The 15,137-nt window shown below is 55.3% G+C and overlaps 1 protein-coding gene across 11 annotated transcripts in view; it reads right to left on the minus strand.

Moving 5' to 3' along the window:
• Positions 1–15,137, minus strand: part of FNBP1 (formin binding protein 1) — a 92,039-nt gene that overhangs the window by 12,498 nt on the left and 64,404 nt on the right. For 7 of the 11 annotated variants that reach the window (XR_013999859.1, XM_081151467.1, XM_081151466.1 and 4 more), the window contains 4 exons: positions 11,700–11,828; positions 10,823–10,969; positions 9,851–10,048; positions 8,749–8,931 (listed from right to left, as the gene is read on the minus strand). Coding sequence is in view for 10 of the 11 variants with exons in the window: in XM_081151467.1 (XP_081007593.1) it covers positions 8,749–8,931; positions 9,851–10,048; positions 10,823–10,969; positions 11,700–11,828 (657 nt within the window). In the remaining variant the exon portion in view is untranslated. The remainder of the gene's footprint in view (positions 1–8,748; positions 8,932–9,850; positions 10,049–10,822; positions 10,970–11,699; positions 11,829–15,137) is intronic. The other 4 variants (XM_081151464.1, XM_081151468.1, XM_081151470.1 and 1 more) reach the window with 2 other exon arrangements.

A 15,137-nucleotide genomic window follows, 5' to 3' on the forward strand; every position in this document is an offset into this window, starting at 1 on the left:
TCCATCCCGCGAAGTGACAGAAGGGACATGGAGCTCCTCAGAGAGGGTGGGTGAAGAGAGCATTTGAAACACAGACCTTCCCCTCCCCCTGCGCTCTGCCCGCTGCCCTGAAAGTCTGCACACTCTTTGGGCATCTCCAGGGTAATCTCAGAACATTCGTACAGGATGCCCCCCCCCCATTAGCTTCCCGCCATGTGGGGAGCGAGCCCAGCTGCTCTCAGTCCATCAAAAGCAGATGCTGAGACCTCGATTCCCTTTCAAAACAGCTGCTGTCCCCCCTGCGCTCCAAGTGGAAACGCCACGGCGAGCGTCTGGACTCACACGTCCGCTTGCTAGGAGCTCGGGGGGGGGGGGCCCAGAAGGGCTTCCACTTAAACGAGGCCCCTTCCAGAAGGAAAGTGGCTCATTCCCTGCCCAGGGAAAAGCCAGGGAATTCAGACCAGAGGCTTTACTTTGGAACCAGTGAAACAAAGGCTGGGCTTGGGGAGAGGGCGGGAAGGGAGGGACCCCGGGAACGTCACTGCCAAGTCAGGTGGGGTCCCCTGAGCGGCTGCCACAGGGGCTGGTGACTGACGTTCCAAGGCTGCTGATGGTCAAACACCAGGCGGTGTGGGAGGCGTGTGACCCAGCAGAGGTCAGCAGCAGGGACACGCAGAGGCTGATGTTCTCGCAGCTGTGTGCATGCGTGTGTGCGTGAGTGAGCACGTGAGTGTGTGTGCATACATGGGAAGAAATAAGGTGTGCGTGCATGAGCACGTGTGAGCGTGTGTGCGTGTGAGTGTGCACGTGTGTGTGCACAAATAATGTGTGAGTGAAAGCAGGACAGGGGTAGCTATTCCCTAACGCCAAACCAAGGAAATTCAATTTGCCTCTAAAATTAGAACGAAGCAAACTAATCTCTAACATTAAACAAATCAGACTTTTTTCCCTCCCCCATATAACAATATGTTCTGATACTTGAAGCCCGGATGGTGTGCTTTCCAAATGCACGGTTCCATCACCTGAAGCTCAATGGCTTATTCATGGGCCAAGTTTTCGTAGAACGATCAGCGTGTGCTCTAGAGCCGAGACTTGGCTCTGGAGCCGGGGTTCGGGCCTGTCCTGTCCTCAGGGCTGGAATGCGACAAGGCACAGTGCGAGGTCCACTGCGCCAGCAGTCAGGGAACCTCCAGGCGGTCAGTGTGAGGTCACTGATATCCGTGAGCCCGGGTCTGGAGGGACGCCCTGCGGCCATGGGTGGGCCCATGTCTGCACCGCCCCCAGCAGCTGCACCTGGCTACTGAGCACGGGGAGAGTGGCCAGTACAACTGTGGCCCTGAATGTTAAAGTTTTATTTAATTTTAATCAGCCAGGACTTAGCCAGCCCCATGGGGTGAGTGGAACCCTACTGGGGACACAGGTCTAGACTGAACAGGTGTGACATTTGCATGGGCAAGAACAGCTGCAGAGAAGTGTGTGAGCAAAACACCCTGCGCTTCATACCCACAAATAAAACCTGACCAAAAAACCCCAAACACACTGTGCCTGGGACTTTCATAATAAATCGATGAATTCTTCCCAGGGGCTCAGGAGTGAGTCTCACGGACCGACCAGGGTCCCTCCACAGCTCGCCTACACTTCCGTGCTGTCATTTAAAAACGAATCTCGTAACTGGCTCCAACAAGCTTCCCGTTGCCGGGGGAGGTTCAGGCTAAGAGCTCCTTCTAGATCCAAGGAAACGCAGGGCTTCCGGGGAGCCACCTTAACCGGCCATTCTCTCCAATCAGCCCTCGGAAGCTGGGATCCCTGCCTGACCTGCGGTTCGTTTTGCCCGAAGGAATTTCTACTCACAGCTCCGGGTCAGGGGACACGCTCTGCCGTCTCTGGAGCACCCCGGGGTACAGAGGACCGGGTGGCCCTGGCCCTGGAAGGCGGGTCACGCACACGTTTGTACTTTAAGTGGCGGTGGCTCCAGGAGGCTCCTGTCTTACAGCTTCTGGAATCGAACGCTGGCTCCCGAGCAACTGCCCCAAGCTGCAGAGTGAGGAGCTGCTCCCCGAGACTCGCACCCCGACCCCCCAGCCACGTCTGGAGGCCTCAGGCCTCTACTAGCTCAAAGCAACGTCACGGGCGGGGCTGGGGAACCTTCGTTCCGCCGGGGGCCACTTGGATATTCACAACGTCACTCGAGGGCTGTACAAAATGACCAACTTGAAAGTCAGCTGCGAAACAGCTCCCAGGTTTACTGAGTTTCGAGGCCTTGGCGGGCCCAGACCAAAGGCTCTCGGGGGCCAGACGTCCCCACCCCGGGCTAAAGCGACAGTTTAGGGGCAGGTTGGTAACACGGTGTCTGTCTCAGACCAGGAAGACTGCCCAGCAGCATGACCCGCTGGGAGCCTCAGCGAAGGCACAAAGGAAGCGGGAAGGACCCCTGGCGCCCGAGAGGCGCCTCCCGATCGTCCTGCCCAGGAGCCCGCTGCCCGGAGCAGCTGGACCTTTCCTCACGTCCTCAAGCAAGGGCGCGTCTCCAGACTTTTACCTCAGTCTAGGGGATGTTTCACTTAATGAAAATACCCATTTTCTTTAGGGTTGGGTCAGTCGCCAAACACTGAGCCCGGGCCGGAGAAGCTCCGCGTCTGCGTGGGAGGATCTGCGCCCGCACACGCGTGAGCGCGGGCACAGCTGCGAACACGCAGCCCCGGTACCCGCGGCAGGGGGGGCGCTCGCCGTGTTCCCCGCCGGGCTGTCCGTCTGTCGCCGTCCGTGACGTCGGGATGTCTCCGCTGGGATGTTTGAGAACATAACCCGGGAACTCACACATGCCCGAGGCCCAGTTACGGGCTACGCTGGTGAAGGTTTTCTTTTCGTACGTGTAACGGTTAGTTTGCTTACTGGGGCTTCACAATTAAGGGGAAACAGCACTGAACACTTAAGTCGGTCAGTGGGGGAGTCAGGAGGCTCTGTTCACTGTCCGTGACTCATCTTGTGATTTTATTTTACTATATATATATATGTACGATACATATATATATGTATATATATCTATATTTTTTCCCTTTTATGTTGCGGTTTCTAGAATCAGCTAAGCACAAGGCACCGAGCCATTTAAGCAGCACCTTGGAGATTCAGGGCTCCCGCCCTCGCGGCTGCCTGCGACCCGCGCGGAGGCTGGCGTGGCCCCTGCAGGCCCTCGGGCGCCCGCGTTTGCCGTGGGCTCTGGCTCTCTGGGAGGAGCATCTTCCCAGATGGTTAAATTTACTTTTACTCTAAATGGTCCAATGAATAAAGTCCCCATGACTTAATATTAATATTTAAATAAAGCTCATTTTAAGGCTCCAGTAGTAAATAAAACAAAAACCAAAACACCAAAACCGAAACCGTGAGCAAAGCGTTAATTTTCTCAGCTCCAAGGCTGACGGAGGGTGAGAAACCCAGGCCAGCGGCTGGAGGCGCAGGCAGCTCGCGTGGGGCGGGCCGCGCGGGACACACGCAGGGACCCCGTCGGACCCAGGGCATGCGGGAGCGTCGTGCTTACCAGCTTGAGAGAAAGCTTCGTGTACAGATTCGGGGGGAACAGGGGAAAGAGAGAGAGAGAAAACACATCAGAAGGAGAGGAACTCGGTCAGCTCCACCCCGTTAACATCACACAAATTCACCGGGAGCTCCGTGAAAGTGGCCCGGAGCGGATCTGTGCAGGCTCACACGGGGGCTGGTCCCCACCAAACCCTCCTCCAGCTGCCCTGTCACCAAAGCAAAGACTAGACAGGAAAGGGGCTTCTGCTCACAGTTCTGTACGGTCCCCACCGGCCCAGAGAGAAACGAAAATAAGTCTGCAGTTGGTAACATGTAACGATTAGAAAAGTCAAAAACAGCCCGGCCGGCGTGGCTCAGTGGTTGAGCGTCGGCCTACGAACCAGGAGGTCACAGCTTGACTCCCGGTCGAGGCACATGCCCCGTGGGGCTCGCTCCCCAGTCGGGGCGTGCAGGGCAGCCGGTCAATGCCTCTCATCACTGATGTTTCTCTCTCCCCCTCTCCCTTCCTCTCTCTGAAATCAATGAAAACATTTTTTAAAAAGACAAAAATAATCATCACAGTCTTTTGTGCACCAAACTTACTACAGACTGAAAGAGCCCGGCAGGCAATCGCTCCCACAACAGGCAGGCGGTATTTCTACGGGCAGGGAACCTGATAAATAGGAACTCTGGCCTTCCTTAAAGGCTCGGAGGCAAACTCTTAGGCCGCAGAGCAGGAAACCAAGGCCCGCGAGCTGCCCTGAGAAACCGCCTGGGGAGCCCGGGAGCCCCTGGCGCCAGGCGGAGGCCGGACAATGTGTCGCCGCCTGAGCAGCAGCGCACAGCTCCGCCCGCACCGCGGCAGGGAGGGGTCCTCCATCGCCTCTGAGCCCTGCCCAAGGGGTGACGTGGCACCTGGGGAATTAACAGGGGTAGCTGCTCTTGCCAGTTAGCTTGGGAAATAGATGGCCAAGGGCCTCTCCTCGCTGGGGCTTCCATGACCGTTGTCAGGAGCCAGCAGCTGCCATCCAGCTGGGCCTCAAGGGTAGCAAAGATGTAGGGATGACTGGACCCCAAACAGTATCTCAAAATTAGGAAAAGAGCCCGGCCAGTGTGGCTCAGCGGTAGAGCAGCGACCCAGAATCCAGGAGATCGGGGTTCGATTCCCGGGCGGGGCACATGCCCGGGTTGCAGGCTCGATCCCCAGTCGGGGGCGCGCAGGAGGCAGCCGATCAGTGACTCTCATCGTTGATGTTTCTCTCTCTCCCTCTCCTTTTCTCTCTGAAATCAATAAAAACTAAAATAAATTTTTTTTTCTAAAAATATTAAAGTTACATATTCTGTCCCAAGCATTCTAAAACACAGGACCTTAGCATCCCAACGGGCAGCATAGGAATAGTACCACTTCGTAACAACAATAGTAAGTCGTTAGGATCGAGATAAATCCCGACAGAGATAGAGCAGCAAGCGCTGGGACCCGTCCCGTTTCCCACCATCACTGTATCGCTCCTTTTACCCACTGTGACCTGCTTCTCCGTCTCAGGTTGTAAGCCAGCCAGTTAGATCATTTCCAGCTAGAAACCGACCCCTCTGCTAAGAGGGTGTTTTAGAGGCTGGGTACCGTGCATTGCGAGACCCCCGGAAAACTGAAAATCTGTCAGCTTCAGGCAACAATTATGGAGCCCGGGGAGCCACACGTGTTGAGAGCACACGAGGGGACATAGAGGTAGTGCATCCACGTGTCACTGGGCAGCCACAGGTACTAAACTCAGTACAAAGAAAGGGGACAGCGAAATAAACATCTGGGCAGTGCATGTAAGGGCCACGTCACTCCACTCCTCTGCGACCCTGTGCACGCTTCATGGATTTTGGGGGTGCTCCAAGCTTTATGGGGTAACCCCCTTAGGGATCACCGGTTGCAGGTGTGGATGCGGGTGACCGTGCCACACCACGGCCACCTGTAAGAGTGTCACCCTCCTGTGACCACGCTCTGCGGCTGCGTTTTATAGGAGAAGTTCTGCCGTCAAAACCAACCCAGGGACATCTTCTCAGGTGGCATCACCGCCAGTGGAAAGGGGGAAAAACCAAGCTCCGCTTACTGACATTTTTAGGAAGTTAGATTGTTACTGGGAAGTTCGGATCCCTTTGCCAGGCAAGTTTCCCGGGTGAAATGGCTCGGGGTTGAGTTTGTACAAGGAGCCCCCGCCCCCCGCCCGCGCCCCGTGTCGGGGTCTCTCAATCGGGGATGCCATTTCCCGGTGGCAGCGTAACGAGTGCGCCTGGGTCCCCAGTCTCGGTGGCGTCAGTGGGGTTAGTGCCTGTGCCGTGGCTGCGTGACCTGCCGCCACGGCGAACTTACAACATAGTCCCTAGCTTCAAATGCATACGTGGCTGTCCCTAGCGTCCTCCTGGTGAGTTCTCTGTGAAAGCAGAGAGGCCGAGTCTGCCAATAACCAGCAAGAGGACAAGAGACAGTCAATAAAGCGGAAGTAACCTTAAGACTGTAACATCCAACAAATGGGGGGGGGGGGGGGGCGATCAAGTTCCACTTCGCAGACGGCACTGAGAACGTACCGTACGCCCAGGAGAGGGCGAAACAACAGACCGCGCTCGGGCGGCGCCCGTCTTCGTTTTGTTCCATGAGACGAAACTTTCTTGCCGCTGACTTACAGCAAGAAACATCGTATCCTGTTTCATTGTTTAGAAACAAAATCAGCTAAGACGTGTTTGCACAAGACTGATACGTTCTGGTAACAGAAACAAATTATTCAAATCTGCACCTGAAAGCTGCAAACGCGGGAAGTTAAAAGACACATTGAAAATCACGGGTCTGTTCTGCTCCTCGGACACTTCGCCTCCCTCTGGCCGACAGCCTTCGCATCAGAGCAGCAAGGGCCGTGTCGTTTTAGCCACGGGCCCCCAGAGCCGTGCACCTTCTGCTTTGAAATGGCTATAACATCAAATTTGTTTCCCCAAACTTCAGGTTTTTTGTTGTTTTTTTTTAATTTCCTATCCTCACTTCTACGATGTATTTCCTTTATCTTTTTTCCCTTTTTCTTTTTTCTGTGCTGCTTCTTCCTGAAGGGACATCAGATCTGACCCGACTAACATAAGAGAAACACGAATATGTTTCTATTTCTTCACTGACATTCTTAGTGTGTATTTGTGTGCGTGTGAAAGAAAACACACTCACCGTTCAGGACATTTTTTAACAGAGGTTTGCTGAACATAGAATTGAGGGGGGAAAGAAATAAAAGGCATTTTGCTAATTATGGTTAAAAAACAAAACAAAGATGGGGAGGGGTCCTTTAAATCATCAAATTAACCAGTCTCTCCCCGCACCGTGTTTAGTTTTTAAGTGTTATGCTTTCCCTCGCCACCTTTTTCCTGGCTCACTGCTCACGGCCATTCCCTGGTCTTCTAAACGTTGAGTGAGGGCCGAGTGACAGGCGCAGAAACCGCCGGCGGCCGGCAGACTGATGCCCAGAGGGGAAGCAAAGGCTCCAGAGGCGACGGGCCCGCCATCGCCAACGGCGTCGCCCGGAGTCCAGAGACCGCGCAGAGGTACCTACTGTACCTACGGGAGCCGAGGCCCCGCGAAGGTCTCAGAGGGGCAGAGATGGGCCAACTGACTTATGCTGGGCGTAAAACACTGCGGCGCAGTGACAACACCCTGGCAGGACGTGGGAAACTCCTCGGTGAGCGGGTGGGGCGGCTGGGCGCCGGAAGCCCGCACTCTCGAGGTCCAGCTGCTGGGCTCGGCAGACCCAGCCTCCGCTGGTAAAGCTGACCTCTGACCCCTAACGGTGCTGTCCCCAAATCTCCAGGACATCCGACTTCCCATCCTTAGCCCGACGTGCCGGGCGACCTAAAACAAGATGGTTCCACCAACTGTGTTTTTTACATAAAACCCTGAGCTCCATTCCAGGGCCTCTGCATACAAAGGGAGGGGTCTCTGTCCCTTATTTTAAAGGGGAGCAGCTTAGTTACCTATCACACATTCACTTTTCTTTCACACAGGAGGAGGGAAAAGTGGGACTTCTGTCTGTGTGAGAGCACCCCACGACAGCTGCCCCCCAGGCCGGGACTGGGGGGGCCCTTCCCGGATGCGCTGCGACTCCGCCCGCTTGCTCTCGACACCCCCGCCCGTCACTCCATCCCACAGCGCCGGGGCAGCCCGGGCCAGACGCACCCATGGCTCCGTGACAATCCTTCAAACTGCGACCGACTCTGGGTCACTGGGGCTTAGCGCACGCAGCCGGGGTCACGACAGCCCGCCTGAGGCGCAGCACCTGCAGCCAGTCCCCGCGTTCAGAGATTCCCTCTCGACGTGGCCGCCACAGGGTCCCAGACTGTGAACAGGGACTCCTGGGGGTCCGCCTTCCTCCCTTTATCTTTTTACACCTCAGTTCTCTTATTTTTCAGTAAAATAGGAACCCGAGCAGCTTGGTTCCCAGGGTGGTTGAAAACAGTAACATCGGGCGTAGAACAGCCTGGCAGGTAATAAACACTCGATAAATGTCAGCAGCTGTTGTTACTTCACCGTTTAAAGAGAAATACTGGCCCGGCCGGTGTGGCTCAGCCATTGAGCGTCGACCCAGGATCCGGGTCCGATTCCCGGTCAGGGCACAGGCCTGGGTTGTGGGCTCGATCCCCAGCAGGGGGTGAGCAGGAGGCAGCCGATCCATGACTCTCATCATTGATGTTTTTCTCTCTCTCTCCCTCCCTCTCTCTCTGAAACCCATAAAGATATATTAAAAAACAATAAATAAATAGAGAGAAACACTGCATCGGGCCTCCTCCAGTCAGATACACCACCAGGATTTTTATCAGCACCTCCCCTTCGAACCCGGGGGCGCGGCTCAGGAGAGCATCCCCACCTCACTCAGGCCGTCTCAGTAATTACGAAGCAGCCCTATTCTGCCTGCACAGCGACTTGTAATTCCACATCTCACAGGGAGCTCACTTTAGAAACGGATTCTAAGTCTCCTTTTTTTTTTTTTTTTTTTTTAAGGTAAAATATTAACGACTTGGATGTTCCAAAGGGAAATGGAGAAAAGTCCTTCTGGGATGGGCTGAAGGCGGGGACCTGTGGGCCACCCGGCTTCCTTCCTCTCTGTCGCCCGACTCTCGGGTCCTGCCTGTTCCACGTCGTGGGAGAACACCGCGGGCTCATTCACAGACAAAACAACTTGTGCGCACAAACCATGCACCCGCAGCGCACGCGCCAGAGAGACGGGATCGAGCAGAACTTACCCCACGCTTTAGGCTCCTGAAGCAGTGGATTTTGGGTTTGGAGGTCATGAACTCGTTGAAGCGATGGGAGAGGGGTTCCTTTTGCTGCTTGGGAGACTGGGGGCCGTTGGGAACAGCAGAGGGTGAGGCGGAGGCGGGAGGGGGAGGGGGAGGCTGACGGGGGGACGTTAAAAGGGACACAAGCTACGTGTGAGAGATGGAGCGGTGACAGTGAACATCAGAAACAGGAAGATAAAAAAACACAAAACAGAAATAAGCATCAAATAATATTTGCGATCCAAAAGGCAAGTCAAACAGACGATTAAATATTTAGGCCATGGTCCAAAACAAAACATGGGAGGACACGTGTCACAGGGAGGGACAGGAGGAGAGAGGGGACTTCAGGATGTGATGCAACAGGACAGCAAGAGATGCCTGACAAGCAGCCCGCGACAAGACTTCCGCATGCAAGCTGCAGCTCGAACCCGTTACCCTAAGCCGGCGGCCAGAAGGGCTCTGAAACCGCCTGGCCTCACGTGGCTCGGCGGGGGGGGGGGGGGCCCGGAGACCCCCCACCGCCGGGGCCGTGAAAGCAGCGGGTGGGACAGTTTTGTCAAACGCAAGGGTGACTATTCTAAGGGGTCAGCGGTAGCGTTGCCTCGATCGGGGGCCTTTGCGCCCGGGTTAATGACGTCATGCACCTACGCGTCACGCTATGAGAAGGAAACGGAGAATGTTCATGGATCCGAGCGTTAGCGTGAGTCCGAAGCCGAGCGGTTAGCCCCGGGAACGAGCTCAGTGACAGGCCCAGAGACGCTGGCGGGGTCCCGCGCCCGGCCCTTCTCCCAGCCAGCGGCCCAGGCGTGACGGCAGATGGCGAGGCGGGGGTCGGTTAGTGTGGGTGACAGGACAGTGACAGTGCACCTGGAGGCGGACAGATGGCCACGGCAAACGCACCACCACCACAGAGAACACCGTTTTAAAAGGAAACCGCACTAGCTCCGTGTTTGCCTCCTGAGCTACGGGCTCAGAATCCTACTTTGTTTCATTTTTTACACTGAAAGGCAGAGCCCGAACCTGCGCTTTACCAGCTCGGGTCGCACGGGGCGCCGGCCGCCAGTACCTTGTTTCTCTTGATGAACGGCCACAGCTTCCCCTTGGACTTGCCGCCGAACTTGAGCTCCACCTTGACCTCGCCCCTGGGGTTGGAGAGGCTGTTGTCCGACACTGTGCGCTTCATGGGCTGAGCGAAATCCTCAAAGTCGATGTCGCCGGGGGGCTCGAACCCCGACTTGTAGGCTTCTACGACCAGCTGGGAGTCCTGAAATCACACCCGTCCCGCACAGGCCCGTTCAGATACGTGTGGACGCTCTCTGCACGCCGGATGGCGCGTCCCGGGCACAGTGGCTCGGCCTCGGGAAGGACTGTAACAGATCTTTCCCTAGGAACGGTTCTGTCATGAGAAAGTGTCGTTTGTAGAGCTCTGAGCCCAGGTGAGGTGTGAAGGCACTTTCAGTAACCAGTTTTTTTGCATTTGGAGAAACAAATATTAATTAAGAACAACTTGGCTAAAAACAGAAAAAAACTGGGCCATTATTAAGGAATTCCCACCCGGCTGGGGCGGCTCAGCTGCACCAAGAGGTCGCCGGTTTGATTCCCGGTCAGGGCACATGCCCGGGTTGCGGGCTTGGCCCCAGTAGGCGGCAGCGGGTCGATGTGTCTCTCTCACATCAATATTCCCCTCTCTCCCTTCCACTCTCTCTGAAAAGCAATGGAAAAAATATCCTCGAGGGTTAACTAAAAAAAACACACCGGTGCTCAGAGAAGGCCCCCCTGAGACCGTTTCTTGGTTCCAGGCGTATACAGCCGCCGAAAGCTTGGACCAGACGGAAGCCGCAGAGCGGTGCGGAGTGACAACCCCGCGGTGATGGGGAAAGGCGCCGGGCCCATCCCGGGGAAAAACTCACGTGGCCCGCGAGCGGCCACTGAGCGCGACCACCCAGCACGGGGAGACTGTGCGGGGTCCCCGTGGAAGGGGAGGGGACACGATGGGACCACAAAGGGCTGTAAACTAAAGCCGCAGGACACGACTTACGGTTTTCTCATCGATGGCCTCGGCCGCCTTCACGATGCCGTCCAAGCACTTCCCGATGATGGGGACCACCTGCCGGTCCACCTCGGCGTAGGCCCTCACCGACTCCCCGAGCCTCACTATCCGCCGCTCCTCCATCTCCTGGATTTTCTGAAACGTCAGGTTTTGTACAGAATGAACCTGGTGTCGCCGCTGTTACCTAACGATGTCCCTTCTCAGTAAACGGCCCGGTGAGGAAACGGGCCCATCGAAGGGGCCCCAGCCGGAGCGACGTCAGTGTCCTGGGCCCCGACCCGCACCGGCTGCAGGCGCAGCTCACGGGCTGCCGGGCCGGCCAACGCGCGCCAGCCTCAGCAAGGACCCCAAACTCGAACAAATATTGATCGTGTGACGCAAATAGTTATCGTTTTTCTCTACAACTGGGCTTGAAGTCGTAAAAGGTTCCCAAGGTGAGAGGACACGTGCGTCTCTCTTTTGTTTTGAGGCTTACACGCCTTTTCTGACACCATTTTTGAAAAGGTAAAGGAGCCGGAAGAAAAACAATTCAAAGGCCTATAGTGTTAGTCGGTTCCTAAGCTTAAATTGGCTTTTTTTTTTTTTTTGGTAACCGGGACGGTCCTTTTCGCAAAGAGAGCGTTAACCTAAGGGCCACAGCTCTAGGGCTCCAGGGGAAAACCGGGGGAGTTTACCAAGGCTGCTGACTCATCTTGAGACTAACCCTGTTTCATTTTGCCGCGGGTCAGCGCCCGATCGGAACGCTTGGCAAAAACGGTTCGAGTTGGAGGACACTTAGGATTATATGAAGCCTCAGGACACAAGCAGCAACCACGCCCCAGAGGCACGTGCTTCTCGGACGGACGGGCGGACCTGGGCCCCTCACCTGGAATATGCTGGGGATGTGCGTGTGGTAATAGTCCCGCTGCTCGTGGTTGAACTTCTGGAGGGTCGACGAGTAGTCGGCTTTGCTGTCCTCCGCCATCTGGTGCCGGATTTGGGCTTGTTGTCGGGCCTGAGGGCAAAAAGATCAGAAGATCCCCCTGTTTACTGAGACAAATAAAAGCTTACAATTTGCAAACCGGAGGGCGGGGCTCAAAGTCACCTCACAGGTGTCGTATGCAGCAGGTGCTATTATTTTTTAAATTACAGTTTACAGTCGGTATTGTTTTGTATTAGTTTCAGGTGGTCACACAATCACACACTTCACAAAGCGCCCCCCCCGCATATTTTGCACCCACCCGGCACCGTGCATAAGCACTGCAACATCATCGACTACATTCCCTGAGCCATGACTATTTTGTAAATACCGATTTGCATCTTTACTTCTTTACTGATTGATTGACTTGAGAGAGAGAAAAGGGAAGGGGGGAGAGAAACATCGATTTGCTGTTCCGCTTATTCCTGCCTCATGGGTTAATTCCTGTGCGCGCCCTGACTGGGGGCTGAGCCGGCAACCTTGGGGTATTGGGACCACGTGCTAAGCAATTAAGCTACCTGCCGGGGCTGCATAACGACCCAATTGTACTCCTTAATCCCTTCACCTTTTCAACCAGCCCCCAACCCCCCCTCTGGAAACCATCGGCCTGTTCTCCGTATCGATGAGTCTGTTTCTGTTTTATTTGTTCATCTACTTTGGTCTTTAGGCTCCACACGTAAGTGAAGTCATATGGTATCTGTCGTTGTCTGTCTGACTTATTTCACTTAGCATAACGTCCTCTAGGTCCATCCACGCTGTTGCGAATGGTAAGATTTCGTTCTTTTTCATGGCCGAGTAATAGTCCACTGCGTAAATGTGCATCCCCTTACCCACGCCTCTACTGATGGGCACTCGGGTTGCTTCCATGTCTTGCCTATTAATAACATAGCAGGTGCTATTAAAAAAAAAAAGGTTTGGAGTTTGAATTTGCTTTAGATAATTTGTGCACCCTAATTTGTCGCAAACCTCGCCATCCGCTCGTCTTAACTTGGCATTCATCCCTGCCTGGTTAGACACGGGCGTCGCCATTCGTCCCTCCTGCACCTGCGCCTGCGCCTGCTCAGAGCCCCAGACGTCGGCAGCTGACGGCCCTGCGAGAGCCTCTGCGTGTGTAGATTCATTATTTATTTATGTTTTTGAGGAGGAGATGAGGGAATCCATACATTTTTCAGTTCAGTTCCCAGTGGGGTTCATGAGCTAAGACGGCCTATGAAGCACTGACCTACGGGCCCTTTCTAAAACTCCACGGCGCTTGTTTTTAGTGCACTTTCTAAAGAAGCGGTAAGCGCCGCACCCTCTCGGTGCTCAGGTTTTCGCGTGTGTGCCACTTTGTGTTTCACTGCCTTGCTTTTCTCCTAAATAATCAATAATAAAACTCACAAGTTTGTTTCTCTCCTCAGTCACAGTCTGTTTCTCACGTGCCTACGGGAAAGGGGCGACTGCTGGCACGTCGCCGAGTGGGTTTCAAAGCTCCCGCAGGGACGGGCGTGGACCCTGAAGTCACCCACAGGTGACCAAAGGCTGTTCGTGCCATCCCACACCCGCCTCGCACGTGGAGGGTCCCCACGGACTATTCCTCGCGAATCTCTGGGCTGGCCTGGGGTCCGCGTGAGGCGACCCCGCCCGCGGCCGGAGGACGCGGAAGCTTGCCGCCCGGGCCGCCGCAGGGCAGCAGAGGGCCCTGTTCCAACATAACCAAGGCAACTGTTTGTTTGTTTTTTGCTTTGTTTTACTGAACCCAACAGTTGCGTGTGTGTGTTTTTTTAGAGGGATAACAAAGAAGCAGATGCAAACCCAGAGAAGCCTCGCAGTCGCTGGGGCAGGTCACCCTCCTGCCCGGGCGCTGATAGCATCTCCTCCTGGGCAATGATAGCATCTCCTCGGGGCTTCTCTGCCCGTTTCCTGCCTCTGCGGCTGGGAGGCGTGACCTGGTTTCACTTCCTGGCCCCGCTGACTCAGCCGGGCATGGGGACGTGCATGGGGACGTGCATGGGGACAGGGGCCGGGGCCGGGACGGCCCCTGGACAGCCTCCTTGGCCCCTTCCCCATCCTACCCAAAGGCTTCCCACGCCAGGGCCGTGCAGCAGTGTCCCCCCTGAGTTTCCTTAGTACCGGAGGCGGTTTGAGTTTCTCAGGCTTCAGGCGCCTCAGAACCGCAGGAGCCACTTCTGCGGAGCCACGTCTCACCTGCCCTGTTATTTCGCTGCTTCAGCGGCCTGCACTTCCTCTGTGTCAGAGGCCTGTTCCCTCCCTTCCCGGCCATATGCTCCCTTGGCTTCAGCCTCCCGTGTCCCCAGGAAACACAGAACCTAGTCCCCGACATGCTAGGTGCCCGGCCGGCTCCCGAGCGCTCCATGCCCTCCTTGGTGCACACAGCTTCCCCACCCACGCGCGGCCCATCTGTCCCTCTGACGCCACCAACGCGAAACCCTCTTAACTCTTTCCGTGACCTGCAGTTTTATCCTCATGGCTCGCTTTTGAGTATGAAAAAAACCAACCAGGGAACACCCGGCAGACCTCAAATGTCTAAAAAATTCTCTATTTCACTCACAAACCTTCCTCAGAAAAAGACAGAAAAATCCAGGGGATGGGGGGGGTGGTTCACCTCTTCTGTAAACAAGATTAACAAGCAACGAGATGGAGGGTGGGTCCCTGTGCTAGTTCTGGAGGGATGATTCTGACGTGGGTGAATTTTTAAAACAGCTTAGTTCCAAAACAGAGGTCAGATGTCACTATTATACACAGGATGTCCCCCGAAAATGTACACGCACTTCCAATTATTAAAGGCAGGGCACATTTCATCTTCAAAATGTCACAGAATCTACAGCTATCGGCTGTTAAAATGTGTATACATTTTGCCCGGCCGGTGTGGCTCAGCGGTCGAGCGTCTATCCCGGAATCAAGAGGTCGCCAGTTTGGTTCCCAGGCAGGGCTCACGCCCGGGTTGTGGGCTCCATCCCTGGTGGGGGACGTGCGGGGGTGGCGGCCGACGGGTGTCTCTCTCTCATGGATGTTTCTATCTCTGTATTCCTCTCCCTTCCTCTCTCTAAAATAAATAAGTAAAAATCATATTAAACAACAAAAAAAGTGTGTATACATTTTTTTGGGGACACCCTGTATATACACACGGATGTATTTATGTGAGTGCGAGTGTGCGTGCCCCCCCCCCACGAGCAGACGAGCACTTCCTGACGACGGGCCCATCACGCCGGCCACGGGCTGTGTTACTGACGAGGTCTGGAGGCGACGCCCGCGGAGGTGCCCCGCGCCACGTGGGTGGGAGGGGCTGTGACCCCCCCAATCTCCAGTGACGTCTTCACTTTGGCTACGTGACGGCCTTTGTGA

The sequence above is a fragment of the Miniopterus schreibersii genome, assembly GCF_964146895.1.
Source record: "Miniopterus schreibersii genome assembly, chromosome: 11".
NCBI lineage: Eukaryota > Metazoa > Chordata > Mammalia > Chiroptera > Miniopteridae > Miniopterus > Miniopterus schreibersii.